Source organism: Marmota flaviventris, chromosome 18 (assembly GCF_047511675.1).
Source record: "Marmota flaviventris isolate mMarFla1 chromosome 18, mMarFla1.hap1, whole genome shotgun sequence".
NCBI lineage: Eukaryota > Metazoa > Chordata > Mammalia > Rodentia > Sciuridae > Marmota > Marmota flaviventris.
Genome location: NC_092515.1, coordinates 51553298 through 51579733, shown reverse-complemented (window position 1 = coordinate 51579733; position 26436 = coordinate 51553298). Strand labels below are relative to the sequence as shown.

The following is a 26436-nucleotide window of genomic DNA, read 5'->3' as shown; positions in this document are numbered from 1 at the left end:
CTCAGCCTCCCAAGTTGTGGGGATTATAGTTGTATGCCACCACTCCTGGCCAATTGTGTGAAATTTTGAATATCAGATTTAAAAAAAGAAATATCAGATAGCAGAATTACAGAAAATAAGCTACTAATATGTATAAAAATAAAACCTTGCCATTGTAGATTTGAACTTTTTTTTTTTTTTTTTGGTACTGGGCACTTGAACCACTGAGCTACAACCCTAGGCCCCCCCTTTTTTTGAGATGGGGAGTGGGGGGCTTACTAAATTGCTTAAGGCCTCACAGATTGCTGAGGCTGGCTTTGAACTTGGAATCCTGCCTCAGCCTCCCGAGTGGCTGGGATCAAGGATGTGTATGCAACTATACCCAGCTTACATTTGAACATTTGTAAGTTAATTCATAAGTAATGCAGGAAGTTCATGAGTGTGTAGACAATTTTTTGAGATTCAAGTTCTTAAAGTAACTTGTGGCTGGACTTGGTGGTACACACCACTGTAATCCCAGTGACTTGGGAGGCTGAGTCAAAAGGATCACAAGTTTGAGGCCAATCTCAGCAGCTTAGCAAGACTTTGTCTCAGAATAAAAAATAGAAAGACTCAGAGTGTAGCTCAGTAGTAAGGCACTTTGGGGATCAATCCCCAGTACCAAACAAAAAATAAAACAAAAACAGTGGGCCCCCCAACTTGTTTAATTTATCTTCAGTGGCATTTCGATTTAGCTAGGTTGTTATTGGGCTATCTCTGGTTGTTTATGATCTTTAATTTTTGGTGATCTAGGAACCAAACAACAGGAAATTGTTGTTTCTCGTGGGAAGATCTTGGAGCTACTTCGCCCAGACCCTAACACTGGAAAAGTACATACCCTCCTCACTGTGGAAGTATTTGGTGTTATCCGGTCACTCATGGCCTTTAGGTTGACAGGTGGCACCAAGGACTACATTGTAGTTGGCAGTGACTCAGGTCGGATTGTTATCTTGGAATACCAGCCATCTAAGAATATGTTTGAGAAAATTCACCAAGAAACTTTTGGCAAAAGTGGATGTCGCCGAATTGTTCCTGGCCAGTTTTTAGCTGTGGATCCCAAAGGGCGAGCTGTTATGATTAGTGAGTGACTTGCTTTATTTACTCAAAAGAGTGCATCTTTTGATTCTTATAAATGCTCAGTTTAGGATAATGATGCTGTGATCTTGGCAGTGTGCCAGTCAAGTTGTTTAACCTGGGTGAAGTTGGGCATTTTATTTGAATTCAGTTACATTTCCCTTTTTTTAAGTTGTTATTTCCTTTTAAAATGATAGGAAAAGTCTTAAGGTACCTATTTTACTTCTCACCTGTTGGTAATAGTTGTTTTTCAATTTATTTGTGGCAAAGACTGTAAAGAAATCTTACATGTTTTTAGAAAGTGAATATGGTTGCTTTCCTCATCAGCCTGAAGTGATGATTCACATTCATGTCTCTTCTCTGATAAATTTTTGAAGGAAATTCTGTGTATCTGATCAGGCATCTAGAGGGCAACCCTCTCTGAGCAGTCACAAAAATCATGAGGTCTAATTTTAAAAAAATGATTTTGTTATTATTTAGTTTCCCAGTATCCTTAAATATAGGGCATATTTTTGAAGAGTTATTCAGATATTAAGATTCCCTTAGGAAGGGATGCAGAATCTTGAGTTACTATACTTGTTGACTTAATGCTGGCTGTTAAAAAGTAATCATGGTGTGAATTGAGCTGTTGTGTGACTCATTATGTGGAAATCTGGTATGTTTTGTCTCCTTGAACTGTAGGTGCCATTGAGAAACAGAAGTTGGTATATATCTTGAACAGAGATGCTGCAGCCCGACTTACCATTTCATCTCCCTTGGAGGCTCACAAAGCAAACACTTTAGTATATCATGTGGTTGGAGTAGATGTAGGATTTGAAAATCCAATGTTTGCTTGTCTGGAAATGGATTATGAGGTAATGAGGACTGTGTTTTTCTCTTTGTCTTCTTTGAATTTCTTCCAGTCTCCTCATTGTCTTCCTACAATTGTTTTGTTTATTCACATTGTAAATCTGTCTTGCTAGCAGATATCCATATTCCAAATACCTTACTGAAATTCTCTGGAAGGTTTCAGAGCTTAACCAGTTGACTGTATACATAGTAGCCTTTGCTCTGATTTAAACAATCTCCCTATGGGCTAAAGTATTTGTTGGGGAAAGCTGGATGAAAAAGGTGAATCCCTGTTTGGGATATTTTTCCCAAAGGAAGATGGTGAAAGGCAGAGCATATCCATCTTTGCCTTGAATGGAAGGTAGACATAGAGACCCAGAATTTGGAGATATGGGTCCTTGTTCTAGCTCTATCATTATATAGTAGTGTGAACTTTGTAACCGTGGCCCTCTGTTTTCTCATGTAAAATGAGGAGATCTAATGTCTTTTCCTAGTCTACGTACAAATTCTTTGGTTTTATGATTCTAATTGATTGGTTTTATGCTACTGTACTTCTCTGTAGGAAGCAGACAATGATCCAACAGGGGAAGCAGCAGCAAATACTCAGCAGACACTTACTTTCTATGAACTAGACCTTGGTTTAAATCATGTGGTCCGAAAATACAGTGAACCTTTGGAGGAACATGGCAACTTCCTTATAACAGGTACTTTTCTTGCAGAGCTGCTCTGTCCCTTTTATTTGATCCATTTGATGCCCAAACTTAGGTTTGAAAAGTAATTTATTTGTAGTAAACTTGAGTACCTTTTCTATGTTTCATTGAGGGTAGAAATTAGTACAGTGATAAAAAGAAAAAGTATTGTTGGAGAGAAGTATCTAGCTCCTTAGTAGCTTTCATAATCTAATGGGAGTGGGGAGGAAAGGACACAGCTTGAAATATTGATTACTACTAGTTGCTATGATAATTTGATTGTAGTCAGTTTTCCTTTTCACCCAAACGTATTTTGAAAGGACAGATAAAATGAACAAACTCAATAAGGCAAAGCTCTATGTCTGAATTTGAAAACTAAAATGCATAGGAAGATTTTGAAAACTAAAATCAGTTACAAAACTGATCCAAAAAAAGAAAAGACTAACATCCATTAATAAAATTAGAGCTATTGTCAGGAATATTTCCTTTAAAAAATTTCAGGGAACTCTTAGTACCTTGTAGAAAGTTATATATTTCTACTTTTATCACTTGCTGTAGCATATTACCACATCTTTCACTTATGAGAACTTTGTTGTTGTTGTTTTTTTTGGTGCTGGGGGTTGAACCCAGAAACCCAGTACCTCTAGCATGCCAGGCAAACACTCTACCACTGAGCTATACCCCAAGCTCCATTCAACAAGTTTTTATTGAGCTTAATCAGTCAGTATATGCCAAGTCAGATTACTGGGTCCTGGGACTGTAGTGGTGAAAATTGGATGTGGTATTTCCCTTCCTACAGGATTGAGTCTAGTGGTAAATAAAACATCAACAACAAAAAATTGCCAGATTTTGTGCCTATTATCATGATAACGTAGAGGAGTGGGTCCCTGACCTAGGGAATGGGAGGGAATGTGTAAGAGAAAGCTTTCTGAAGAACTTGAGCTAAGACCTGAAGAGTAGGTCTGAACTGAGATCTGAGGGAGTTTCTGTTGCAGCATTCACCAAGAATACACTTTAAGAATGGAAAGCTTGGGGCTGGGGATGTGGCTCAAGTGGTAGCGCGCTTGCCTGGCATGCGTGCGGCCCGGGTTCGATCCTCAGCACCACATACAAACAAAGATGTTGTGTCCGCCGAAAACTAAAAAAATAAATATTAAAATTCTCTCTCTCTCTCTCTCTTAAAAAAAAAAAAAAAAAGAATGGAAAGCTTATTGGGATTGGGTTATTAGAGTTAAAGGGCTGGGAGAGGGATAATCGTGAAGTGGTATTTTCTGAAGTATTTCAAGCAGGGGAATAATATTTCAAGCTCAGGAGGACATCTAATAAAGATGGACAGTTTAGAAAGATAACTGCTTACATTTTGCCTAATAGAATAGAGGATATTAACACTGTAAGCCTGAAAACTGACGAGGGAGTTCTTTCACTAACAGATATTAGCAGCATGAGAGCTACTAAGGAGGTAGAATCAGTAAGGCTGTGAAAGGGAAGAGAACTACAGGATGACACCCAGGTTTCTGGAATCGTCTGTTGTTCAGTGGTGGCAATCTCAGGTAGAGAACCCAGGAGGTGAAATAGGTTTGGGCAGGAAATTAAGTTTATTTATGAGCATGCTGTACTTTTGAAGTACTGTGGGATTTCCATATCCAGTAGTTAATTATATTATAGATCTGAATATGAGTACTGAATTCTAGGTTTGAATATAGAAATTTAGATGCATTATTAAGGCTAAGATCAACCAAATCTTTCACATAAACACAAACTGCTCCATCCTTATCTAGTATGTTCATAAGGGAGAAACTCTTGGAACGTTTCTCTGCTTCAGGTATACTGTCATCATCAAGCTGTGAAGGAGAGAAACAGTTGAAAGTGAAAGTAATTCATGGGTAAATCAAATAACTGCTAAGTTTTATTTTTTTCTTGACAGTTCCAGGAGGATCAGATGGTCCAAGTGGAGTGTTGATCTGCTCTGAAAACTATATCACCTACAAGAACTTTGGTGACCAACCGGATATACGGTGTCCAATTCCCAGGAGACGGGTAAGGCCTTTGTTTACCATAAGAAGAAAGATTATTTGTGAAATGAATTCAGCTTTTAAGACTGCAGTGTAGTCTCTTAGTTTATCTCCTATCAAGTTTTAAGTTTTTTTTTTTTTTAATATTTTTAGTTGGACATGATATCTTTATTTATTTTTATGTGGTGCTGAGGATCGAACTCAGGGGCTTGCACATTCTAGGCGAGTGCTCTACTGCTAAGCCACAATCCCAGCCCTTGTAAATGTTATTTTTAATAAAGCTGGTAACAAGTTTCAGTAAAAGCAAAATATTATTTGAAGGTTAGGAAAAAATTAAATGTTTATTTCAGAGGAATCTGTAGGTAATTGTAAATTTGAAATTCCTGAAAATTTCTAGTTTGAAAAATCCAAACATTTGTTGGAAATAGATTATCTTTTATTCTGTTTCTGTTCCCCCCCCCGCCCCAACATTTTATTTTGAAAAACTCCCAACATATAGAATATTTTAAAACAATAGAACAACCAGGTGCAGTAGCATATGCCTGTAATCCCAATGACTTCTGAGGTGTTGCAAGCCAGCCTCCTAAATAACTTAATGAGGCCCTGTCTCAGAAGAAAAATAAATAAAGAGGGCTTGGGATACGACCCAATGTTAAGTGCCCATGGGTTTAATGTACCGAAAAACCAAAAAACAAAACACAAAACAAAAACCAAAAACAGTGAATTCCCATATGTCCTTCATTAGATTCACTAATTACTAATACCTTAACTACATTTACCTTTTCTTATGATATGTACACTTTTTCCAGGCTAACCTATTTGAAAATAAGTTGCAGGTGTCATGACAATTAATTCCAAATATAGTCTTCGAGGATGTGTCTTCTGAAAACAGACATTGTCTTATATAACCACAGTGCTAATATCACATCCAAGAAATTTTAATATTTTCGTGTAATACAGTTAGCTTAGATATAGTACATATTCAGATTTCCTTTGTTCTAAAATGTCCCCTTCATAATTTGCCTTTACTCTTTTTAAACTTAGGACATTTTCTCTCACCTTTGTTTTGGTTTTTTTATGATAATTACATTTTTGTGAATCTTGGCTAATTTTCTTTTTGTTATTTTTTTATTTATATATGACATCGGAATGTATTACAATTCTTATTACACAATTTTTCATATTTCTGGTTGTATGCAAAGTATATTCACAGCAATTTGTGTCTTCATACCTGTTCTTTGGATAATAATGATCCTCACATTCCACCATCATTAATAACCTCATGCCCCCTCCATTCCCCTCCAGCCCCTCTGCCCTACCTAGAGTGCATTTATTCCTTCCATGCTCCCTCTCCCTATCCCACTATCCCACTATGAATCAGCTTCCTTATATCAAAGAAAACATTCAGCATTTGGTTTTTTGGGGTTGGCTAACTTCACTTAGCATTATCTTCTCTAATTCCATCCATTTACTTGCTAATGCCATGATTTTATTCTCTTTTATTGCTGAGTAATATTCCATTGTGTATATATACCACATTTTTTTTTTTTTTTATCCATTCTTCTACTGAAGGGCATCTAGGTTGGTTCCACAGTTTAGCTATTGCGAATTGTGCTGCTATAAACATTGACGTGTAGTTAAGTCCTTTGGGTATAGACCAAGGAGAGGGATAGCTGGGTCAAATGGTGGTTCCATTCCCAGTTTTCAAAGGAATCTTCATACTGCTTTCCATATTGGCTGCACCAATTTGCAGTCCCACCAGCAGTCTATGAGTGTACCTTTTCCCCCCCATCCTCACCAACACTTACTGTTGTTTGTCTTCATAATAGCGGCCATTTTGACTGGAATGAGATGAAATCTTAGAGTGGTTTTGATTTGCATTTCTCTAACTGCTGGTGATGATGAACATTTTTTCATATATTTGATGACTGATTGTATATCCTCTTCTGAGGAGTGTCTGTTCAGGTCCTTGGTCCATTTATTGATTTGGTTATTTGTTTTTTTGGTGCTTAGCTATTTGAGTTCTTTATATACCCTAGAGATTAGTGCTGTATCTGATGTGTGAGGGGTAAAAATTTGCTCCCAAGATGTAGGCTCTCTATTCACCTCACAGATTGTTTCTTTTGCTAAGAACTTTTTAGTTTGAGTCCATTTCATTTATTGATTGTTGATTTTAATTCTTGCACCACAGGAGTCTTACTAAGGAAGTTGGGGCCTAATCTCACATGATGGAGATTAGGGTACTTTTTCTTCTATAAGGGATACACATAGGAAAAGAAGAACTCAAATTGGCTAATTTTTCTTAAAGTTTGTCCCTTATTCTATTTTTTTAAATGATTATATTCAGGCTAATATTTTTGCTAGGGTTATTATATATATGGTGATGTTTATTTCTCACTGTGTCACATTATGCTTAAATAATATTGGATTGTCTCATTGTTCATGCCAAATTGATCACTTAATTAAGGTGGTATCCACCCACTCTCTTCCTAACGGTACCTTTTTTTTCCTGTAATTAATATGGAATCTGGTGGTGGTCTTTGAGATCTTTTCCCTGTGGGGAAAACCCAGGGTGCTCTACCACTCAGCTACAGCCCCAGTTCTTTTTATTTTTAATGTCGAGACAGGGTCTTGCTAAGTTGCTGGAGTTTTGATCTTGAACTTATGATCTTTTCAATCCTCCTTCCTCAACCTTTTTATCTTTTCATCCTGTGGTTTTGTTATTGATCTTTGTCCTGGATCAGTTATTAAATTCTCTCTCCTTACCCCTGAAAAGAAATTTAATCTTCATCAGTCATGGAAAGTTAGTTGCTCTTACATTTAGTGAGCACCTGCCTATCTCGGACACTATACTTGCTTTGAGGCAACAAAGAAGTGTAAAACTTCACAAAGAGTTTATTCTAAGAAATACAAAATGTTGGAGACATAAATAAAGCAAATCAAAACAAAAAACCCAGCTGTGCATGGGGTCATAGGCCTATAATCCTAGCTACCTGGGAGGCTCAGGCTGGAGGACTGTAAGTTTGAGACCAACCTCAGCAACTTAGCCACACTTGGTAAGAGTGGGGTGCTGAGTTCCAAAAATAAGAAGTAGCCATTTCTAACGTATTGTGTGCTTGACTTTGCTAGAATGACCTGGATGACCCTGAAAGAGGAATGATTTTCGTTTGTTCTGCCACCCATAAGACCAAATCAATGTTCTTCTTTTTGGCCCAAACTGAGCAGGGTGATATCTTCAAGATCACTTTGGAAACAGATGAAGATATGGTGAGTAGACCATTGATAGAGGGGGGAAAATGAAACAAAACAATAAATACACTTGTAATTTTTTTGATGAAAGTTTGTACATTTTATTTTAATATAATTAAATATTTTAATTTAATGTAATTACATTAAAAAATCCTATGTATATATATTTAAGGTTTATAAAGCTTTACAAACCATTTATTCATTGTAGCTGCTCTCTTGAAATGAGGTGGGTAAGATAGTTAATATTTTACAAGTTAGAAAGTTGGAAATTTAGGATACCTTAGGCTTGTATCTGAATGTTTTCCTACTCTAGTTAGTAAGTACCTGGTCTAGTGTGTAATGAGATTGGGCAGTGTCACTTTAAAAAAAAAATCATGGCTGGCTTTTGAGCTGTAGCTTGTTCATTCCTGGTTAGATACTGGGGACGGTATTTTATTTGCTACTCAGCTTATGCTGTTTTATAGTAGTATTGGACTTCTATGCCAAACTTCACTTGCCTATACACTAGAATCTTTTCTTTTCACTCCAGGTAACTGAGATCCGGCTGAAATATTTTGATACTGTGCCTGTTGCTGCTGCCATGTGTGTGTTGAAAACAGGCTTCCTTTTTGTAGCATCAGAATTTGGAAACCAGTGAGTAATCCTTTTATTAACTTGGTTTGCCTTGGTTACTATAAAAATTGGCAGGAGGGAGGTGTATTTCAAGGTTGTGGAGCTTTTCACAAGAGTATTTTTATTTTATTTGGTTTTATTAGAATATTTGAGGGTTTTGTGTGTGTGTGTGTGTGTGTGTGTGCAAGGGATTGAACCCCAGAGTGTGTAACTACTGTGTGTAGATCCACATCCCCTGCCTTTTTTCATTTTTTATTTTGAGATAGGGTCTCGGTAAGTTACAGGGGCTGACTTTGAACTTTTGATCCTCCTGCCGCAGCCTCCTGAGCCTCTGGGATTACAGTTGTGCACCACCACACCTAAGGATTGCCCTCCTTTCCTCTTTACATTTATTCTGTTTGCTTCTTTACTTTGATGGCTTCAATCAGTACTTAACCAATGTCTACAGAAATATCTGTAAAAGTCACATCTTTTCTGAGCTTTTTGTTGTGTATTACATTGAATATTTATTGAATTACTTAACTAAGTAAGGGATTTTGTTGGGGAGAGTACTAGAGATTGAACTCAGGGGTGCTTTACCATTGAGCTCTATCCCTAATCCTTTTAATGTTTTATTTTGAGTCATGGGCTCACTGTTACTGAGGGTTTAACCTTTCATTTGGAATTCTTTTTCTTTTTTAAGAATTTAAACTTTATTTATGTTTATGTGGTGCTGAGGATCAAATCCAGGGCCTTACCCATGCCAGGCAAGCTCACTTCCACTAAGCTTTAACCCTAGCCCCCTCATTTGGATATTTTTGATCTGTTGGTTGACTCTAAAGATGCAGGGAACCCATGGATGGAGGGGTTAACTGTACCATTTCACTTTTCACATTTGTCCTGTTAATGTTTTCATCCATTTCCAAGTTTTTACTTTTATATATATATATATATATATATATATATATATATATGTATTTTAGCTGTAGATGGACACAATATCTTTATTTTATTTATTTGTGGTGCTGAGATTGAACCCAGTGCCTCGCACATGCTAGGCAAGTGCTCTACCACTGAGCCACAACTCCAGCCCAAGGTTTTACTTTTTGTGCAAGAAATATTTATTGTAGAAGTGAGGATGAGTATACAAACATTGCTTTTAATCCTTTAATCCACAGATAACATTTTTCTATATCCTCTGTGTGTGTTCAATTTAGATATTTTTACATAATGTCACCATGTATTATGTACCATTTTATAGCTTTTTCCCTGTCCCCTGGTGGTACTGAGGATTGAACCAGGGCCTTGCAAATGCAGGCAAGCTTTCTACCACTGGACTAACTACATCCTCAGGCATTTTTATTTTGAGACAGAGTCTTGCTGAGTTGCCCAAGCTGGGCTCAAATTTGAAATCCTCCTGACTCATGAGTAGCTTGGATTATAAGTGTGCACATCATGTCCAGCTAATCATTTTTAATTGTTCAAATTCACTGATATTAATTTTATTTTATAATGCGGTGCAACCTTTATTTTCTTTCCAACATTTTCTTATCACCCAAGACAGAAATTCTGTGCCTGTTAACCAATAAGTTCATGTTCCCCTTCTTCCAACCCCTGGTAACTTTTTTTTTTTTTTTTAGTTGTAGATGGACACAATACCTTTATTTTATTTATTTATTTTTTTATATGGTAATGAGGATTGAACCCTCATGCTAGGCAAGCGCTCTACCACTGAGCCACAACCGCAGCCCTCTTATTGGGTTTTGCAGGTATTTAATAAGAATACTTCTGCCAAGCACTTAAGTATTTGGTGATGTGGGGGATTACTAGGGATTAAACCCAGAGCCATTTTATGACTGAGCTACATCCCCAACCCCTTTTGTTTTTTATTTTTGAGACAGGGTTGCTTAGAGCCTCGTTAAATTGCTGAGGCTGGCCTCAAACTCTCAATCTTTCTGCCTCAGCCTCCCCAGCTCTGGAATTATAGGTGCACACCACCTCACCCAGCTAGCGCTAAGTATTTTTGTGTTGTAACCATTTAGTAAATATTGATTATTACCATACCTGTTAATTTATTCTAGTAATGTGGAAAGTTTTGGAAAATGATTAAAAAAGCAAATAACTCACTATTGTATTTATCCCAGAACAGTTTAACATTTTGCTATATTTATTTGCATATTTTTGATTTAATTTTAAAGAATGGTCTCATTCTTTTTTCACTTAAAGTTTTCATTTTTTGTATATTACAGAAATTTTCTTAACAGGAGAGAATAGTATAATGAACCTATTGTGCCCATCACTCAGTTTCAGCCCAGATTCTTGACCAGTCTTGTTTTATTTATACCTTGGGGAAATTCTATTCTTTAGCTTTGAAATGAATTCCAGATAGCATACTTTAACATCACACCTGAGGCTGGGGCTGTAGTTCAGTGGCTGAGCGCTCGCCTCACGTGCATGAGGCCTTGGGTTCGATCCTCAGCACCACATACAAATATAAATAAAGATATTGTGTCCATCTACAACTAAAAAAAATTTCAAAAAAACACATTACACCTACAAGCAATAACAGTAATTTTTTTTTAGTATAATTAAATAGCACTAGCATTATTGTTGATATGATAATCAGACATTGTCTTGAGTCTTTTAACTAAAGTCTTTCTTTGCATCTTCCTAGTTACTTATATCAAATTGCACATCTTGGAGATGATGATGAAGAACCTGAGTTTTCATCTGCTATGCCTCTGGAAGAAGGAGATACATTCTTCTTTCAGCCAAGACCACTCAAAAACCTTGTATTGGTGGATGAACTGGACAGCCTTTCTCCCATTCTATTTTGCCAGGTGTGGGCCTTTCCAGTTACCTCCATGATGCACAGTGCTAGCCAGCTGATTTGAATATCAAGTGTAATAAGTTTAAAGTTTTTCTTAAGTTAAATTAAGGTGTAGTCTAAGAACCATATAACTATGGAATCAATATATAAAGGTGAAGCAGTTAACGATAGTTTTAGGAACTGAAAACTACTAATAAATCTTCGGGGTTTTTTTTTGTTGTTGTTGTTGTTTGTTTGTTTTTGGGTACTGGGGATTGAACTCAGGGTCACTTAACCACTAAGCTACATCCCCAGCCCTTTTTTGTATTGTATTTAGAGACAGGGTCTCACTGAGTTAATTTGGGTCTCGATAAGTTGCTGAGGTGGGCTTTGAACTCCTCATTCTCCTGCCTCAGCCTCCCGAGTTGCTGGGATCATAGTAGTGCGCCACCACTCCCAGCTTTATTTTTTAGTAAATCTTTTTCAGTGTACATATTCAAACTGTATAAAAGGTTTTAAAGTCCTGCCCCTCCAAGTCTTCTCAAACTGGAACTCCATGGAGCCCATTACTATTAGCAACTTCTTGTGGTGGCTTCCAAGTATTTGTCTGCATCTGCAATTATATATATGTTGTGTGGTTACATCTTTTTTGTTTTTGAAGTGAATGGGTTTATGTGCTACACAGTATTTCTGACTTGACCTTTTTTCACATAGAAGTCTGCTTATAGCTGTACATACCTAATTTTAATATAGTTTCTCTTTAAAAGAACTAGACACTGGAATCATTCAGCAACAGGGTTTTGTTTGTATTTTTTGGTGGGGGTCATGGATTGAACCCAGTGGCACTTAATCATTGAATCACATCCTCAAGCCCATTTTTTAAAAAAATATTTTTTTAGTTGTAGTTGGAAACAATATCTTTATTTTATCTTTATGTGGTGCTGAAAATTGAACCCGGTGCCTCACACGTGCTAGGCTAGCGCTCTACTACTGAGCCACAACCTCAGTCCCCCAAGCCCATTTTATCTTTTATTTTGAGACAGGATTTTGCTTAGTTGCTTTGGGCCTTGCTAAGCTGCTGAGGCTGCCTAGAACTTGCAATCCTCCTGCCTCAGCTTCCCAAACCTCTGGGATCACAGGTGTGTGCCATTGTATCCAGCAACTTAGTGACACCCTGTCTCAAAAATTATTTTAAAAAGGGCTGGTTCCTAAAGGTCACATAAACTCCTGCGATCTAGGGCACAACAGGATTGAACTCAGGTTCACTTAACCACTAAGCCACATCCCCAGCCCTTTTTCGTATTTTTACAAATTTTTAATTATATCTTTGAGGAAAAAAGTGAAGAGGCTCAGGATGGAGATTGTGTCTCCCACTACTGACCTCAGGTGTAGCACCTGGGAATCTTACCATGTTGTTGTGCCCTAGATCGCTAGTTTGTGTGACCTTTAGGAACCAGCCCTTTTTAAAAAAATTTTATTTTGAGACAGGGTGTCACTAAGTTGCTTAGGGCCTCAATAAATTGTTAACTGTCCTTGAAATTGGGATCTTTACAACTCAATCTCCTCAGCCACCGGGATTATAGGTGTGTACCACCATACCTGGCCGCCCACTGTTGGAGTTTTAAGTTGTGAAAAGTAATATATATGCCTTTTTTTAAAAAAGGCTTTATAAATAAATAGCAATATGATGCATTTTAAATAGGTGAGCTAGGACCTGGGGGTGTAGTGCCTAGGATACATGAGTCCCTGGGTTTGATTCCCAGTACAGCAAAAAGAAAAAAATACATACTTCTAAGTTATTTATTTTTTCAGAGAACAAAATGATGGTTGTATATGTACTCAGAACCTACATGATCATCTATTACAATAAACTCTCCTGCTGTTCAAAGTTCAGGAATTTTCATTTGAATTGTCCAGTTTGGCAAAACTGTAATACAAATGGTTCACCTGTTTTCACATATTAATCAAGAATCAATTGTACTGGAAAGCAGCCAGATGTCTCGGATATTAATATGAGAACACATGACTTCCCTATGTGGTGGCTGAATACTAGCAGCTATTGGGTGTAGAATTATCTAATAGCTGGTCAGCTACATCAGAGGAATACCTGTAGGTACTATGACTGATTATATCAGTCTGACACCAGGTCTGAAAAATACAATTTTGTTGTGATGGGGATAACATTTCTGAGTATTAACTTTAATAAATGTAGCTTCTATTGGTGACAGTGTTGCATCTTGATTACATTATAGTTTGTTACCTATATTTTTAATTGGAAGAAAACCATTTCAGAATGAAGATTATACTATATTTCACTAAGTGCCAAGTCCCCTCCCTCCCCCCTCTTTTTTTTTAATATTTATATTTTAGTTTTCGGTGGACACAGCATCTTTGTTTGTATGTGTTGTTGAGGATCGAACCCGGGCCGCACGCATGCCAGGCGAGCGCGCTACTGCTTGAGCCACATCCCCAGCCCCTCCCCTTTAAAAAATATTTTTGTCTAGTTGTAGATGGACACAATACCTTTGTTTCATTTATTTATTTTTATGTGGTGCTGAGTAGCAAACCCAGTGCCTCACACATGCTAGGTAAGCACTCTACCACTGAGCTGCAACCCCAGCCCCTGCCAAGTCCCCTTTTTAACTTGTGAATTGATGTAACCCTTTTTTAGTTTTGGAAAAATTTACTGCTTAAAAATAGTTTACTTTTTGGAACATGGGGGCTTTTTTTCTCTATATATTCCGGGGTCAGTAGAAGTTTGTCCCTCTAAGAATGACAATTGTGTTTGAAAACTTAGCATAAGTAGACAATTTTTCCCTTGTTCTCTGCAGATAGCTGATCTGGCCAATGAAGATACTCCACAGTTGTATGTGGCCTGTGGTAGAGGACCTCGGTCATCTCTAAGAGTCTTAAGGCATGGACTTGAGGTAAGATGGCAATTTCTAGATTCTCAGCAGTGTTTGAAGGAAAGCATGGGCAAAGCAGTTTATGGGATTACTTTGATGAAGTCATAAATACATATGATGTTTGTATGGGGGAAAAAATGTTTTTCCATATTTTCCTAAAGTTTAGAGTGTCTACATTACCTAGTTCTTAGACTTGGTAGTAGAGACTAGAAAAACTGCATGGAATTTTTTTCTTCTAGTTTTTATTAAAAGGTTTTGTTTTGTGATTTTTCTTTTGTCTTTGTTGGTACTAGGGATTCAACCCAGGGGCACTGAACCATATCCCCAGCCCTTGTTTATTTTGAGACAGGGTCTTGCTAACTTGCTTAGGGCCTCATTAAGTTGCTGAGGCTGGCTTTGAACTTGAGATCCTCCTGCTTCAGCCTCCCAAACCTGGGATTATAGGCATGCACCACCATGCCTGGCTTTTATTCAGAGTTTTAATTTTGATTTTTTGGGGGGGATTGTGCTGGATTTGAACACTCATCATCAGTGAGCTGCATCGTTAACCCCTGGTATCATTAAATTTATTCCTTGTTACTGTATGCTCTTAAGTTATATTGTTTTTTTATGTTTCTGCAGTATTTCACCAAAGTGAATAGATTAGAATTTTTAAAAATAAGTTATTTATTGATGGATCTTTAGGTGATATGGATTCTGAGAATTAACTTCTCAAATCCCATGTCTTATTGTCCTGGTGTTAATTCTAGCAAGAGCCCTGGAATTGCTCTTGTTTGAAGAAAAATAAACTTTCTTATGACAGTTTGATTTCAGAGCATGTAGTCAGTGAACTACTGCTCTCAAGGGGTCTCCTGCCTTTTATATATTTTTATTGCAATACAACTGAGATAACTTTGGTTTTGACTTCTGGCTCTTTCACTTAATGGCTGTAATTAAGCTTTTGTATCTTCTGTAAAGGGGATTAATAATGGTACTTACTTTAAAGGATTCTTGTGAATTAAATGAGATGATGCATGCAAAGCACTTAGTTTAAGACAGTATCCTATAGAAAATGTTAGCTATTAGCAATGCTATTTCAGGTTTTTGTTTGTTTGTTTGGTAGTGGGTAGTTGAACCCAGGGCCTCATACATGCTAGATGCTAGGAAAGCTCTCTATCACCAATCTAGCCACCCCCCTAACCCCACCCCCACCCCAACCCACCTTTTTTTGTTATTTTGTGACAGAGTCTCATCAAGTTGCTCAAGTTGGCCTTGAACTTGAGATCCTCCTGTCCCAGCTTGCTGAATAGTTGGGATTACAGGCATGCTAAATTTGAAAATCTTTTTTGACTGCCAAAATGTTCATCAGTCCACCATTTTCAATGACCTTGACCCAATTTAGAGCCATATTTCTTGATTACCTACTCACTGTTCACTGAATCCTCGTGAGCCACTGATGAAAACTAGCACTTTCCACAAAAATGGCACATATGCATTAACAGGAATTTTTGTGTATTGTTTAAGAAATTAAGGACTCAATTAAAATTTGTTTTTTAATTTCTTGCCTCTCACACTTTGACTTTATATGCAGATCTTTGTTACATATAAAAATATTTTTAAATTGTTGAACATTGCTTTGTTCCTGTGTCTTTGTTAAGCCTTATTCTATGAATAGATTAGGAACTCAATTGAGTAAGGTGACCTGCCAGTTTTACATTTGGTATTCAGTATAGCATACTTAACATTTTTTATTGGTTATTTTTAGTTATACATGATAGTAGAATCAATTTTGACATACTTCTAAAAGCATGGAATATATCTTGTAATTTAGTCCCCAGTATCTTTCCTTCCTCTTCCCTTCCTCACTCCCCTCTCCCTTCATTCTATTTCTGCCATTTACCACAGTTATTTATTTTTTAAAAATTACTTTCTTGGGGCTGTAGCTGTAGCTCAGTTTTAAAGTACTTGCCTCGCATGTGTGAGGAACCTCAACACCACATAAAAATAAATGAATAAAGATATTATGTCTGTCTACAACCACAATATTTAAAAAATTAATTTCTTGTGGTCATACATGATGGTGAGATTCACTGTCATATTCCTATGTGTACATACATGTATGTACATAGGAAAGTCAGATTTAATCCACTGTTATTCCTTTTCCCATTCTCCCTCCCTTCCTTCATTCCCCTTTGTTACTCCACTGAAATTCTATCCCTGCACCCTTGGGTACTTATTTTTATTGATGATGAAATTCTGAAGTCTACTTTATTGTCTCTGGATCATTTAAAAACAATAAACTTATTTTAGAATGATTTTACTTTTACATATAAATTGCAAGGATATTATAGCCAGTTTCCCCTCTACATCATTTTAGTTTATCTGGGATATTTCATCATGTTTGAGAATGTATATGACATTTGAGTCTATTATGAAAGACAAAACAGTTACTGCCCTAAGGTGGTGATTGATTTCTATGAGGGAGAGATGATTGCCAGATAAGAAGGTAAGGGAATATTTCTCTAAAGAAGTAGTATTTGAATGGGTTCATAGAGAGATGGTATTTGGCCTTATGGGAGCTAGGGAAAGAAAAGAGGTGCTAATTTAGGTGGCCTTGGCCTCTTTCATTCCCAATGGTTATTGCCATTCCAAAGGAAGCATGTTGTTTTGGCTGTAACAACTGTATTCTCTAAGACATTCTGTGACTTTTTGCTAAAGTATGTCATTGGGACTGCTATTTTAGTGGTTTTTCTTTTTTGTACCAGGGATTGAATGAACCCAGTAATGCTTAAACACTGAGCCACATCCCCAGCCCTTTTGTATATTTTATTAAGAGATAGGATCTCGCTAAGCTGCTTATAAGGGGCCTCACTAAATTTCTGAGACTGGTTTTGAACTCGTGATCCTCCTACCTCGACCTCCTGAGTTGCAGGGATTACAGTTGTATACCACTGTGCCCAGCTGACTACTAGCATTTCTAACCTTTTTGACCTTAGATTCTTTTCTTCACTGGATGTTCCCATCCTTTTAATCTAGTGCGCAGTGTGAACACTTCTTTTGCTTTTAGGACCTTATTATCTAGCATTGTAAGCAAGTAGCTGAGTTCCATGCTCACTGGATCTGTATTTGCCTCCTTTCCTGTCAGGTGTCAGAAATGGCTGTTTCTGAGCTACCTGGTAACCCCAATGCTGTCTGGACAGTACGTCGGCACATTGAAGGTAAGCATCCCTTTCTCAGTAGTCAAAATTAGGGCCTGGGAGGAACTGACATAGAAGACTTAAGAGACTTCATTTATAATATTTCTATATATAATCTCATTTAGTATCTTATACCAGAAACTTTTGGCCCAATACCATATTTTTGAAGCTCTTTCAATCAGTTTGCCTTCATCTACTACTACTGTTTGTGCAAGTGGGTAAGGGGACGTAGGGCAGCTGTTGGTTTTAGTTATGTAAACATTTTAGTATCATAGTTTTCATGAGTTTTTTTTTTTTTTTTTTTATAAAGGCATTGGTTCCATCTCTATAAGAGGTGTGAGTTGAGGAAAAGTTGTTGCTTATTAATTTTTCGTCAGCTGTGCTATCTTATTGTGCTGAAACCACAGTGAAATTCAAGGTGGTATTCTAGAAATTGAGATATTTGGGGAAGTTATTAGTTGGTTAGTTCTACTTGTGCTTAAGGAAAGCAAAGATTGGTTGATTAAAATCAGAACATTAGAGTGAGTGGAAAAGAAGGAATAGGGAAGGAGAGGAAGTTGAGTTCCTAGGTTAAAGTGGTTACCTCATCCTAAAACCTTAAAAGTAATGTGAAAATGCATGGAACTCCAGTAGCAGGGAAGTCTCATCACAACTGGATTTCAGCCCCACAGAAGTAGAACCCACTTATTTTTCCCTTTGGTTCACTTTGGAGCTCTGGGTCATTTCTGTTCTGAGACCTCATTTTCCTCTTTTCCCTCAGGAATGTGGGGCTGGTGAGTAAGATCACCCTGGCCAGCAGACAGAGCTTTTTCTAGAAAACAGCTGTAATTCTGCTTCAAGTTAGATGTTCTAGTTGTATGGAATAAGTTTAAGAGAGCTGGGAAATGTGTAGGAGGTAAATCTCTTTCTGTTAGATTACTGCACACTTTTGTAGATTTTGTTTTCATTATATCTTTTGGAATCACGTTGAGTTGAAAGGGAAAATAAAAGATGGGGGGATTCTAGGCCCATTTTAGCTGGGAAAATAATTACTGGATAATTGTTTTTAAAAGATTTCTGTGTTTTATAGATGTTTATATGAAGAAGTTGGTTGGTATTGATGTCCCTTTGTTTGGTGGCTTGTTGATATCATGGCTCTTTAAAATTGTCTAGACTATTTGAATTAGAAAGATACTTTTAGATAACCTAGTATGCCCCTTCATATTTTCCTTAAACTTTTTGGATGAATTTTTAAACCAGATTTAGGTTTATAGAAAAGTTACTTCTCATTTTATGAAGGAGGCAGAAAGTCCCAAGGGTTAACTCAAGATAACAAGTAATAGGAGCAGAAATGGGTCCTGAATTCTAGACCAGTTCTCATTTTGATCAACACTGGTGGGAGTATATGGATGATGATGATGATGATTTTGGTACTAGGGATTGAATTCAGGGGCACTCAGCCACTGGGCCACATCCCCAGCCCTATTTTGTGTTTTATTTAGAGACAGGGTCTCACTGAGTTGCTTAGTGCCTCGTCATTGCTGAGGCTGGCTTTGAACCCAGGTCCTCCAGTCTCAGCCTCCTGAGCCGCTGGGATTACAGGCATGCGCCTCCACACCCTGCCGAGTATGTGGATCTTGCTAGTTCTTTTAGGATAAGTTCTGTAGTTTTATCCTATGGTCATTTAAGATCCTATAATTCCTGCCTCAAAGGACTTTCTGTCTATAACTGACAATGAAGGAGCTGGGGTAGCTCAGTGGTAGCATCTGCAATACCCCAGGTTCAATATCCAGCACTACAAAAAATAAAATATAAAAGAAAACAAGTAAGCAAAACCATTGTATGCTTTGATTTATGATAGGCACAGCGGTGTTGCCAGAAGGGGTTAGAGGAGAGGGAATGGTTGTGTGTTTGAGATTATGAAAAGTTTGTGAAGAGAAAACATTTGCTAAGTTAGTGATAAGTAGTATATTGTATGATGGAACTTGAATTTCCTCTTCTATTAAATCTCAAAGCCCTGGGAAAGACTATTTTCTGCTAAATTTTGCTCTTTAGATACTATAATTTGGATAGTCACCCACAGAAATAGGTCAGGTTCTCTTTCTTCATTTTCTTTCCAGATATCCCAACTTACTATTGAGCATTCCTCTGTCCACACATGCTGCAGTCTTCAGGCAAATACTAACCTTGGCTGGTACTTGGTGATGCATACTACCAATACCAAGCCTTTTTTTCTCTTCCACAGGTGGCTGGTGAAGGTGCTGATCACCACAGGTGTGTACCTACTGCTAGGGTCTACTCTGGGGCCTTATAGTTTAACTAGGGAGAGGGACCTGCATAAAATATTGAGGCTGCCCTAATGATGTCTCTCAGTGTAACTTTGCAGTTGGGTGTTGATGTGCATTATAATGATGTACACCCATTTGCTTGTGTATCAGCTGGTTTGAGGCAGGAATCAATTTCTCCACTTCCCCCCACAGATTTTGGAAAACTTAACTAATTTATCATTTGGTAAACTGACTAAGGCTGTAGCTAGCAAATTGTAGCTTCACACTCTGTCTTGGAGTTGACCATTTCAGATGTACACTGAAAAATTAGGATCTGGAGAGTATATTCAGGACTGTGCTAAGACAAGATAAATACCAGGTACTTTGAGTATAGTGAAATTGAAATCATCTGGATGGCTCTCTCTTTATCCTTGAGAGTGAACTGCTTGTCAACCTTTAAATCCTTAAGGCAAGGGAGTAGAATGAAGCATTTCCTTCTGTAGGATGTTTCAGCAGTATTAAGATAGAAGTCCTACTGAACTGAGACCTAAAGACATGTTTTCATATCCTAGGACATTCTTCACTGAGATATGAAATAACGTTCTTCATGAAATTTGAAACCCCTAGAAAAAGGCAACGTGGATATTTATAGTTTCTAAGTCATTTAACTTATAATTAAAAGGTTGGCTTTGTAATCTCCCTAGGACATAAAAGAGTATCTGCTATGCTGCAGGTCTTTCTAAGCTGGAGATTGGAAAGGGTAGGAGTAACAGTGTACTTGGTATTCACAGGATAATAGATATTTTGAGGAAATTTGTGATGAAAAGCATCTTTTAGACATCTAGTCATTGCTTTTCTATCTGAACTGTCAAGCCAAAGTATGACCCTGTTTAAATTGACTGAGCATCTTCTTATGTCCGAGCAATCTGGTACTTTGGTTAGAGGTAAAAGTACAAACCCAGGCATGCCTTCTCCTTCTTACCTCCCATTCTTTTGCATGTGAGTCAAAAGTTGTATGGTCTAGCTTCTGGAATCCTATTTTTTCCCCTTTGTTCAAGCAAAAGACTGCAAATTATTGCCTGTTAGAGCCCCCTGTTGTTGGCTTTAATTTCCTCTGACATAGCTTTTAAGATATTATGTTTTAGTAATTACATGACAGAAATTTTCAGTCAAAACTAAGAGCTGTATTAAAATTTCCAAGCTTAGAGTCATGTGGAGATTGGTTTGGTTTTGTTGAAAACAATTAAGACCTCTACTTCAGGAACACCTCTAACCTTTTTCGTTTTATGATCATGAATAGTGCCTAGTCTTTTAAAACTGTTTTATAAGATGTTCCCAAAGCTTTTGATATATGTTGATAATAATATCAAAATAACCAAAAACCAAGTATCAGCTGTGTGCAGTGGCACACACCTATAATCCCAGCTACTTGGGAGACTGATGCAAGAGGGTTGCAAGTTTGAAGTCAGCCTGGGCAACTTATTGAGACCCTGACTCAAAATTAAAATTAAAAAAATATATATATATAAGTTTTTCAAAAATATTATTTATTTATTTTTAGTTGTCAATGAGGCTTTCATTTTATTATTTATTAATTTATCTATATGTGGTAAACACTCTACCACTGAGCTACAACCTAGCTCCTCAAAATAAAATTTTAAATAGGGGGTGGCATTGTAGTTGAGTGGTAGAGCACTTGCCTAGCATGTATGAGAAATATAAATTTTTCCCATACTGGGGTTCAATCCCCAGTATGGGGAAAAACAAAACAACAACAACAAAAAAACCAAGTGACTTCTTCACTAGTATTCATGATTTGGAAATTGAGCCTGTACCCTGTGGATTCTTGGTCTAGGCAGTAAAACATGCATTGGGAAGGGTTTTTGATCCCTGGTTTTTAGCTACTATAGTACACATACTGTTATTAGCTGAAACAGAAGTTTTGCCAAAAAGTACTTGCCCTTACAATGTGAAGCAGCCTCAAAATTATTTCTGTTATAATGTGGTGTTTGCCAGCCCCTAGATTGATTTTATGTCCTGCTAATAGGTCAGAACACTACTGTGGGCTATATAAATGATGTATCTTTACCTGACCCCTCCTATAAAGAATGCTGATTCTGCTGAACTAATCTAGTAACTTTAGTTTATCTGGAACTCAACTTAGAGCAGTCAAAACCAAAAATGTGTCATGGAATCAGCCAGCCCGATGGTACTGAGTTCTTACGATACTCAGGCAAACAAGGTCCCATAGCTGCCATTCTTAAGAGTGAGATAGCCAGTCCGATTTAGTCCCTTGTCTTGTTCTGTCCTTTGTTCATCTGATTGCTGATCTCAACTCTTCTTTTAAAAAAAGATGTGCCTTTATTCAACATTTATGAAGTTTTATGCCACAAACATTGTTGGATGTGGGAGACACAGAAGCTGTTTTATGTTGTAATATGGGAAATAGATGGCCTTTAACTATGGAATCTGCAGAGGAAACTTTTTTGGGGTTGCCTGTATACTTCAGGTCTCTGACCTCCTTGAGAATCTCATTAGTGTTTGTTTATCCAACTACATTTCATTTTGAAAAACAAACCCTAATAGGATTGGTCATGATCACTGGGTTGTATTTTTAAATAGTGAAAAACCAGAGGGGTCAAAGAATGATAATATAAACATATCCCCTCCCCCATTTCCTGGTTATTTGGTGTTCTTACATCATTCCCAATGGGACTAGGACTCTCTCAATTTCCAGTGCTAGAATAACTTAATCACATGGAGGTTTAAGTAATCTCTGTTTCATTCATTAGAGCTTATATTCCTACATTAGCTGCTTCTGGGAAAAGTTAGGGATCTTTCCTAGTTTTAAGGAATATTTCTTCTAGCTATTGGCAACTGTCAAAACATGCTGTAGCTCGACATATATAGTACTAGTACTAGTAGTAGTAGTAGTAGTAAAGATTTCTTCATGCCTTTGATTCCCTTACATTGTCCTCTCTCATTTCTCTAGAAAATGTCTCAGAGTATTAATTTTCAAAGATGCTGAGGAAAATATTTGTATTCAACGCATTGAGGCATTTATATGTAGCCTCTATGGTGCTCAGTTATCTTTTGGATCATTTTGTGCTTTGTGTCTATGCTGACCATACATAGAAATGCCTTGGAAGAATTCTTAAAACTCTTATGTGTCATTTGACTTTTTAATTCTGAGGAGTTCTTAGCTGACCAACTCCTTTCTTTCTTTTTCCAGATGAGTTTGATGCCTACATCATTGTGTCTTTCGTGAATGCCACCCTTGTACTGTCTATTGGAGAGACTGTAGAAGAAGTGACTGACTCTGGGTTCCTGGGTACCACCCCAACCTTGTCCTGCTCCTTGTTAGGAGATGATGCCTTGGTACAGGTGAGAATTCTCAGAGCTTACTTGCTTAGCTTGTTTTCTCATTTCTTTGCCTTTGTTGTGCTATATAGGCAGCTGCATTCAGGTCTCTCTCCACCGAAAGCCTTAGGGAGGGGCTTGCTATTTTATCAAAATATAGAACTACACCAAGAATTGGATTTTTCAGATTTTTACCAACTTAACTATTCATTTAGAGAATTTTGAAACATAATATTCCTCTTTGCCATTTCTATAGTTGCTTCAGAGCTCCATCTCTATAAAGTTTTCATTTATTTTTTTCACGCGAATCCAGGGGTACTCTGCCACTGAGCTACATCCCCAACCATCTCCCCACTACTTTTTTTTTTTTTTTTTGAGACAGTCTCACTGATTTGCTGAGACTGCCTTGAATTTGCGGTCTTATCTCAGGCTCCCAAGTTAGTGAGATTACAGGCATGCCCCACTTTTCCCAGCTATTAAAGATTTTAATACTTATTTTGTTGATAAGTTTTGAACTTCTTCAAAGTGGACATTGCAAAACATAAACTTTAAAAAGTTATCCTTCTCTGGACTTACCAACTCCAGTTGGTGCCTCAAATGCAGTGGTTCTAGATCTATCAGGGATGACAGATCTGACAGGTCTAGGGATCATTCTGAGTGATGAGTCAAATCACTAAGGTCAGGTTTCCTTCCTTTCCTGACTCCAGGTTTATCCAGATGGTATTCGGCACATTCGAGCAGATAAGAGAGTCAATGAATGGAAGACCCCTGGAAAGAAAACAATTGTGAAGTGTGCAGTGAACCAGCGACAAGTGGTGATTGCCCTGACAGGAGGAGAGCTGGTCTATTTTGAGATGGATCCCGTATGTTATTTTACAATTCATGTGGGACTTAGTATATGGTCCAGAGGTAAAGTGGAGAATTGTCATCCAGGCATGTAGAGTGCATTCACAAGAAAGACAATGAGGGAATGTAATTGTCCACAAACCAATCTTGCCCTTTCTAAGGGAGAAAAAAGGAGGAAATTGATGTTTGGTTCTATTGGAGTTGGAAGATTACCTCCTAGGAGTAAAACACTTGATCCCTCTGCATTTTACACCTACTTTTCCAACAAATATTTGGCAGAGCTTTGTTTTCTACCATCTTAATCCATTAGGGAAATTTTCTTTTCCTCTTCTGTATGGAAGTCTGTTTGGCAATACTAAACTATCTTGCTCTTAAGGAGTTTCTAGTGTGGTTGAGATTTCTTTGTTGTTTTGTGTTAGGAATTGAGATTTCTTTTTATTTCTTATTTATTTATTTATTTATTTAGTGGTGCTGGGATCGAACCCAGGGCCTTGTGTGTGGCAAGCACTCTGTCAACTGAGCTATATCCCCACCCTGAGATTTTTTTGTTTTTAATTATCATATTTGAATTCCCTTTCTCCCAAAGTATTTTCATGAACAGCTTAAACATTTTTATTTCTGTTTCCTGAGGACTGTGGTGGCACATTAAGTTTGTTAAAGTTCTCGTTTCTTTTCTTACTCAGACACATTAATTTTGCTTGCTGTTAGCTTGTTAAATATTGTCTTGGGTTCTTAGGTTGAGAAATTGTTGGTCACTGAATATATAAGGGGAGTGGGAAGAGCCAGAAAGAAACCTAACACCTGTCTTCCTTCCCTGGATGAGGATTTTGGTGTGAATTGGAGCATCTAGACACATCTTCTGAACACACTATGTTTTCCCTTATGTAGTCGGGACAGCTGAATGAGTACACCGAACGGAAGGAGATGTCAGCAGATGTGGTGTGCATGAGTCTGGCTAATGTGCCCCCTGGAGAGCAGCGTTCTCGCTTCCTGGCTGTGGGACTGGTGGACAATACTGTCAGAATCATCTCCCTGGACCCCTCAGTGAGTGACACCCTCAATTTCAAGGATCTTCTGGTTGGAATCTGAACACCTGGGTCCTAAAATCCATATTTGCTGCTACTCTTTTTTTTGGGGGGGTGGGGGTGTGTGTGGTGCTGGGGATTGAACCCAGGGCCTCATGCATGCTAGGCAAGCTCTGTACCACTGAACTATACCCCTAGCCCTGTACCTGCTGCTTCTCTTGATTATCATAGCAGCATACTTTAGGAGTCTTGTGCTGTGGTTGAGAATGTTGATCTGAAACTACTGAATGTTTCTTTTAGCTAATCCTTGAGTCTCTTTTGTACTAAAAACCCCAAACCCCAAGACTATATATGGAAGGAATTTTACTTGCTTCCAGGCCTTAGGTAACTTTCAGAGAGGTACCCATTACTTATTTGCTCTTACATTTTCTGTTTTGATAAAAGGAGAAAAACAATATTTTTCAGAGCTTATTCTGAGATTTAGTTAAAATTAACAATGCACTATCCTCTCATTCCTGGAGTTTTCTCTGCCCACAAGAAGGTTCTTCCTGCAATGCTAGCATTAGATTTTTCTGAATGTTTTTTTTCCAAATTGGTCATTTCCTGTTTTGAATGATTTTTCTGTCCTCCCTACCTCCAACCCCAGGACTGTTTGCAACCTCTGAGCATGCAAGCTCTCCCAGCTCAGCCTGAGTCCTTGTGTATTGTGGAAATGGGTGGGACCGAGAAGCAGGACGAACTGGGTGAGAGGGGCTCTATTGGCTTCCTCTACCTAAACATTGGACTGCAGGTAAGAGATCCAGAGGTTGACGTTGTTGTTGTCAGGACTTATGTAGGTTTTACACACTCCTTTGTCCAATAAAGGCATTTTTGTGCCCAGAATTTCAGATGCCAACTTATGAGAAATGAACAATGTTCTGGGCTCTACTTTTCTCAGCACTTTGATTAGAACATATCGGCCCTGGAAAAAAAGTATTTTTACATTTGATAAAAACACCTTGCTTTCCCTGTTCTGGGTCAGAACTGGCTAATGTGCTCCCTGGAGAGCAGCGTTCTCGCTTCCTGGCTGTGGGACTGGTGGACAATACTGTCAGAATCATCTCCCTGGACCCCTCAGTGAGTGACACACTCAATTTCAAGGATCTTCTGGTTGGAATCTGAACACCTGGGCCCTAAAATCTACATTTGCTGCTTCTCTCTTTTTTTTTTTTTTTTTTTTTATGTGTGTGTGTGTGTGTTGCTAGGGATTGAACCCAGGCCTCATGCATGCTAGGCAAGCTCTGTACCACTGAACTATACCCCCAGCCCTGTACTTACTGCTTCTCTTGATTATTATAGCAGCATACTTCAGGGGGGGATCTTTGAGTCACATGCAGTCCCCACAATATTCAGCTTTTTGAAATCAATACCTTAGAGTTCCTAATTGACTTCTCTCGCGATAAAGGATCCCTACATGTTCCTTGTTCTCAAAGGATCTGAGCTCTTCATGTCATATTAAAAGTAGGAACCTAAGGATACGAGAGTGTTGGGGCTCTTGATTATGTACTTTTTATTTTCCTTGACTATTATTTACATGAACACATTAATTAATTTAACCTAGATATTTT

The 26436-nt window shown here is 37.8% G+C and overlaps 1 protein-coding gene and 1 non-coding gene across 2 annotated transcripts in view; both read left to right on the top strand.

The window, feature by feature from the left end:
- The window catches only part of Sf3b3 (splicing factor 3b subunit 3), a 48869-nt gene that overhangs the window by 3897 nt on the left and 18536 nt on the right, over positions 1-26436 (top strand). The window contains exons 3-15 of the mRNA XM_027932986.2: positions 772-1098; positions 1774-1946; positions 2483-2624; positions 4534-4646; positions 7751-7888; positions 8400-8503; positions 11136-11301; positions 14102-14197; positions 17301-17373; positions 22831-22982; positions 23666-23821; positions 24693-24848; positions 25476-25619. Of these exons, the coding sequence (XP_027788787.1) occupies positions 772-1098; positions 1774-1946; positions 2483-2624; positions 4534-4646; positions 7751-7888; positions 8400-8503; positions 11136-11301; positions 14102-14197; positions 17301-17373; positions 22831-22982; positions 23666-23821; positions 24693-24848; positions 25476-25619 (1940 nt within the window). The remainder of the gene's footprint in view (positions 1-771; positions 1099-1773; positions 1947-2482; positions 2625-4533; positions 4647-7750; positions 7889-8399; positions 8504-11135; positions 11302-14101; positions 14198-17300; positions 17374-22830; positions 22983-23665; positions 23822-24692; positions 24849-25475; positions 25620-26436) is intronic.
- Positions 1417-1495, top strand: LOC114090987 (small nucleolar RNA SNORD111). The gene has a single exon (XR_003582448.1). It is a non-coding gene; the product is annotated as a small nucleolar RNA SNORD111 (small nucleolar RNA).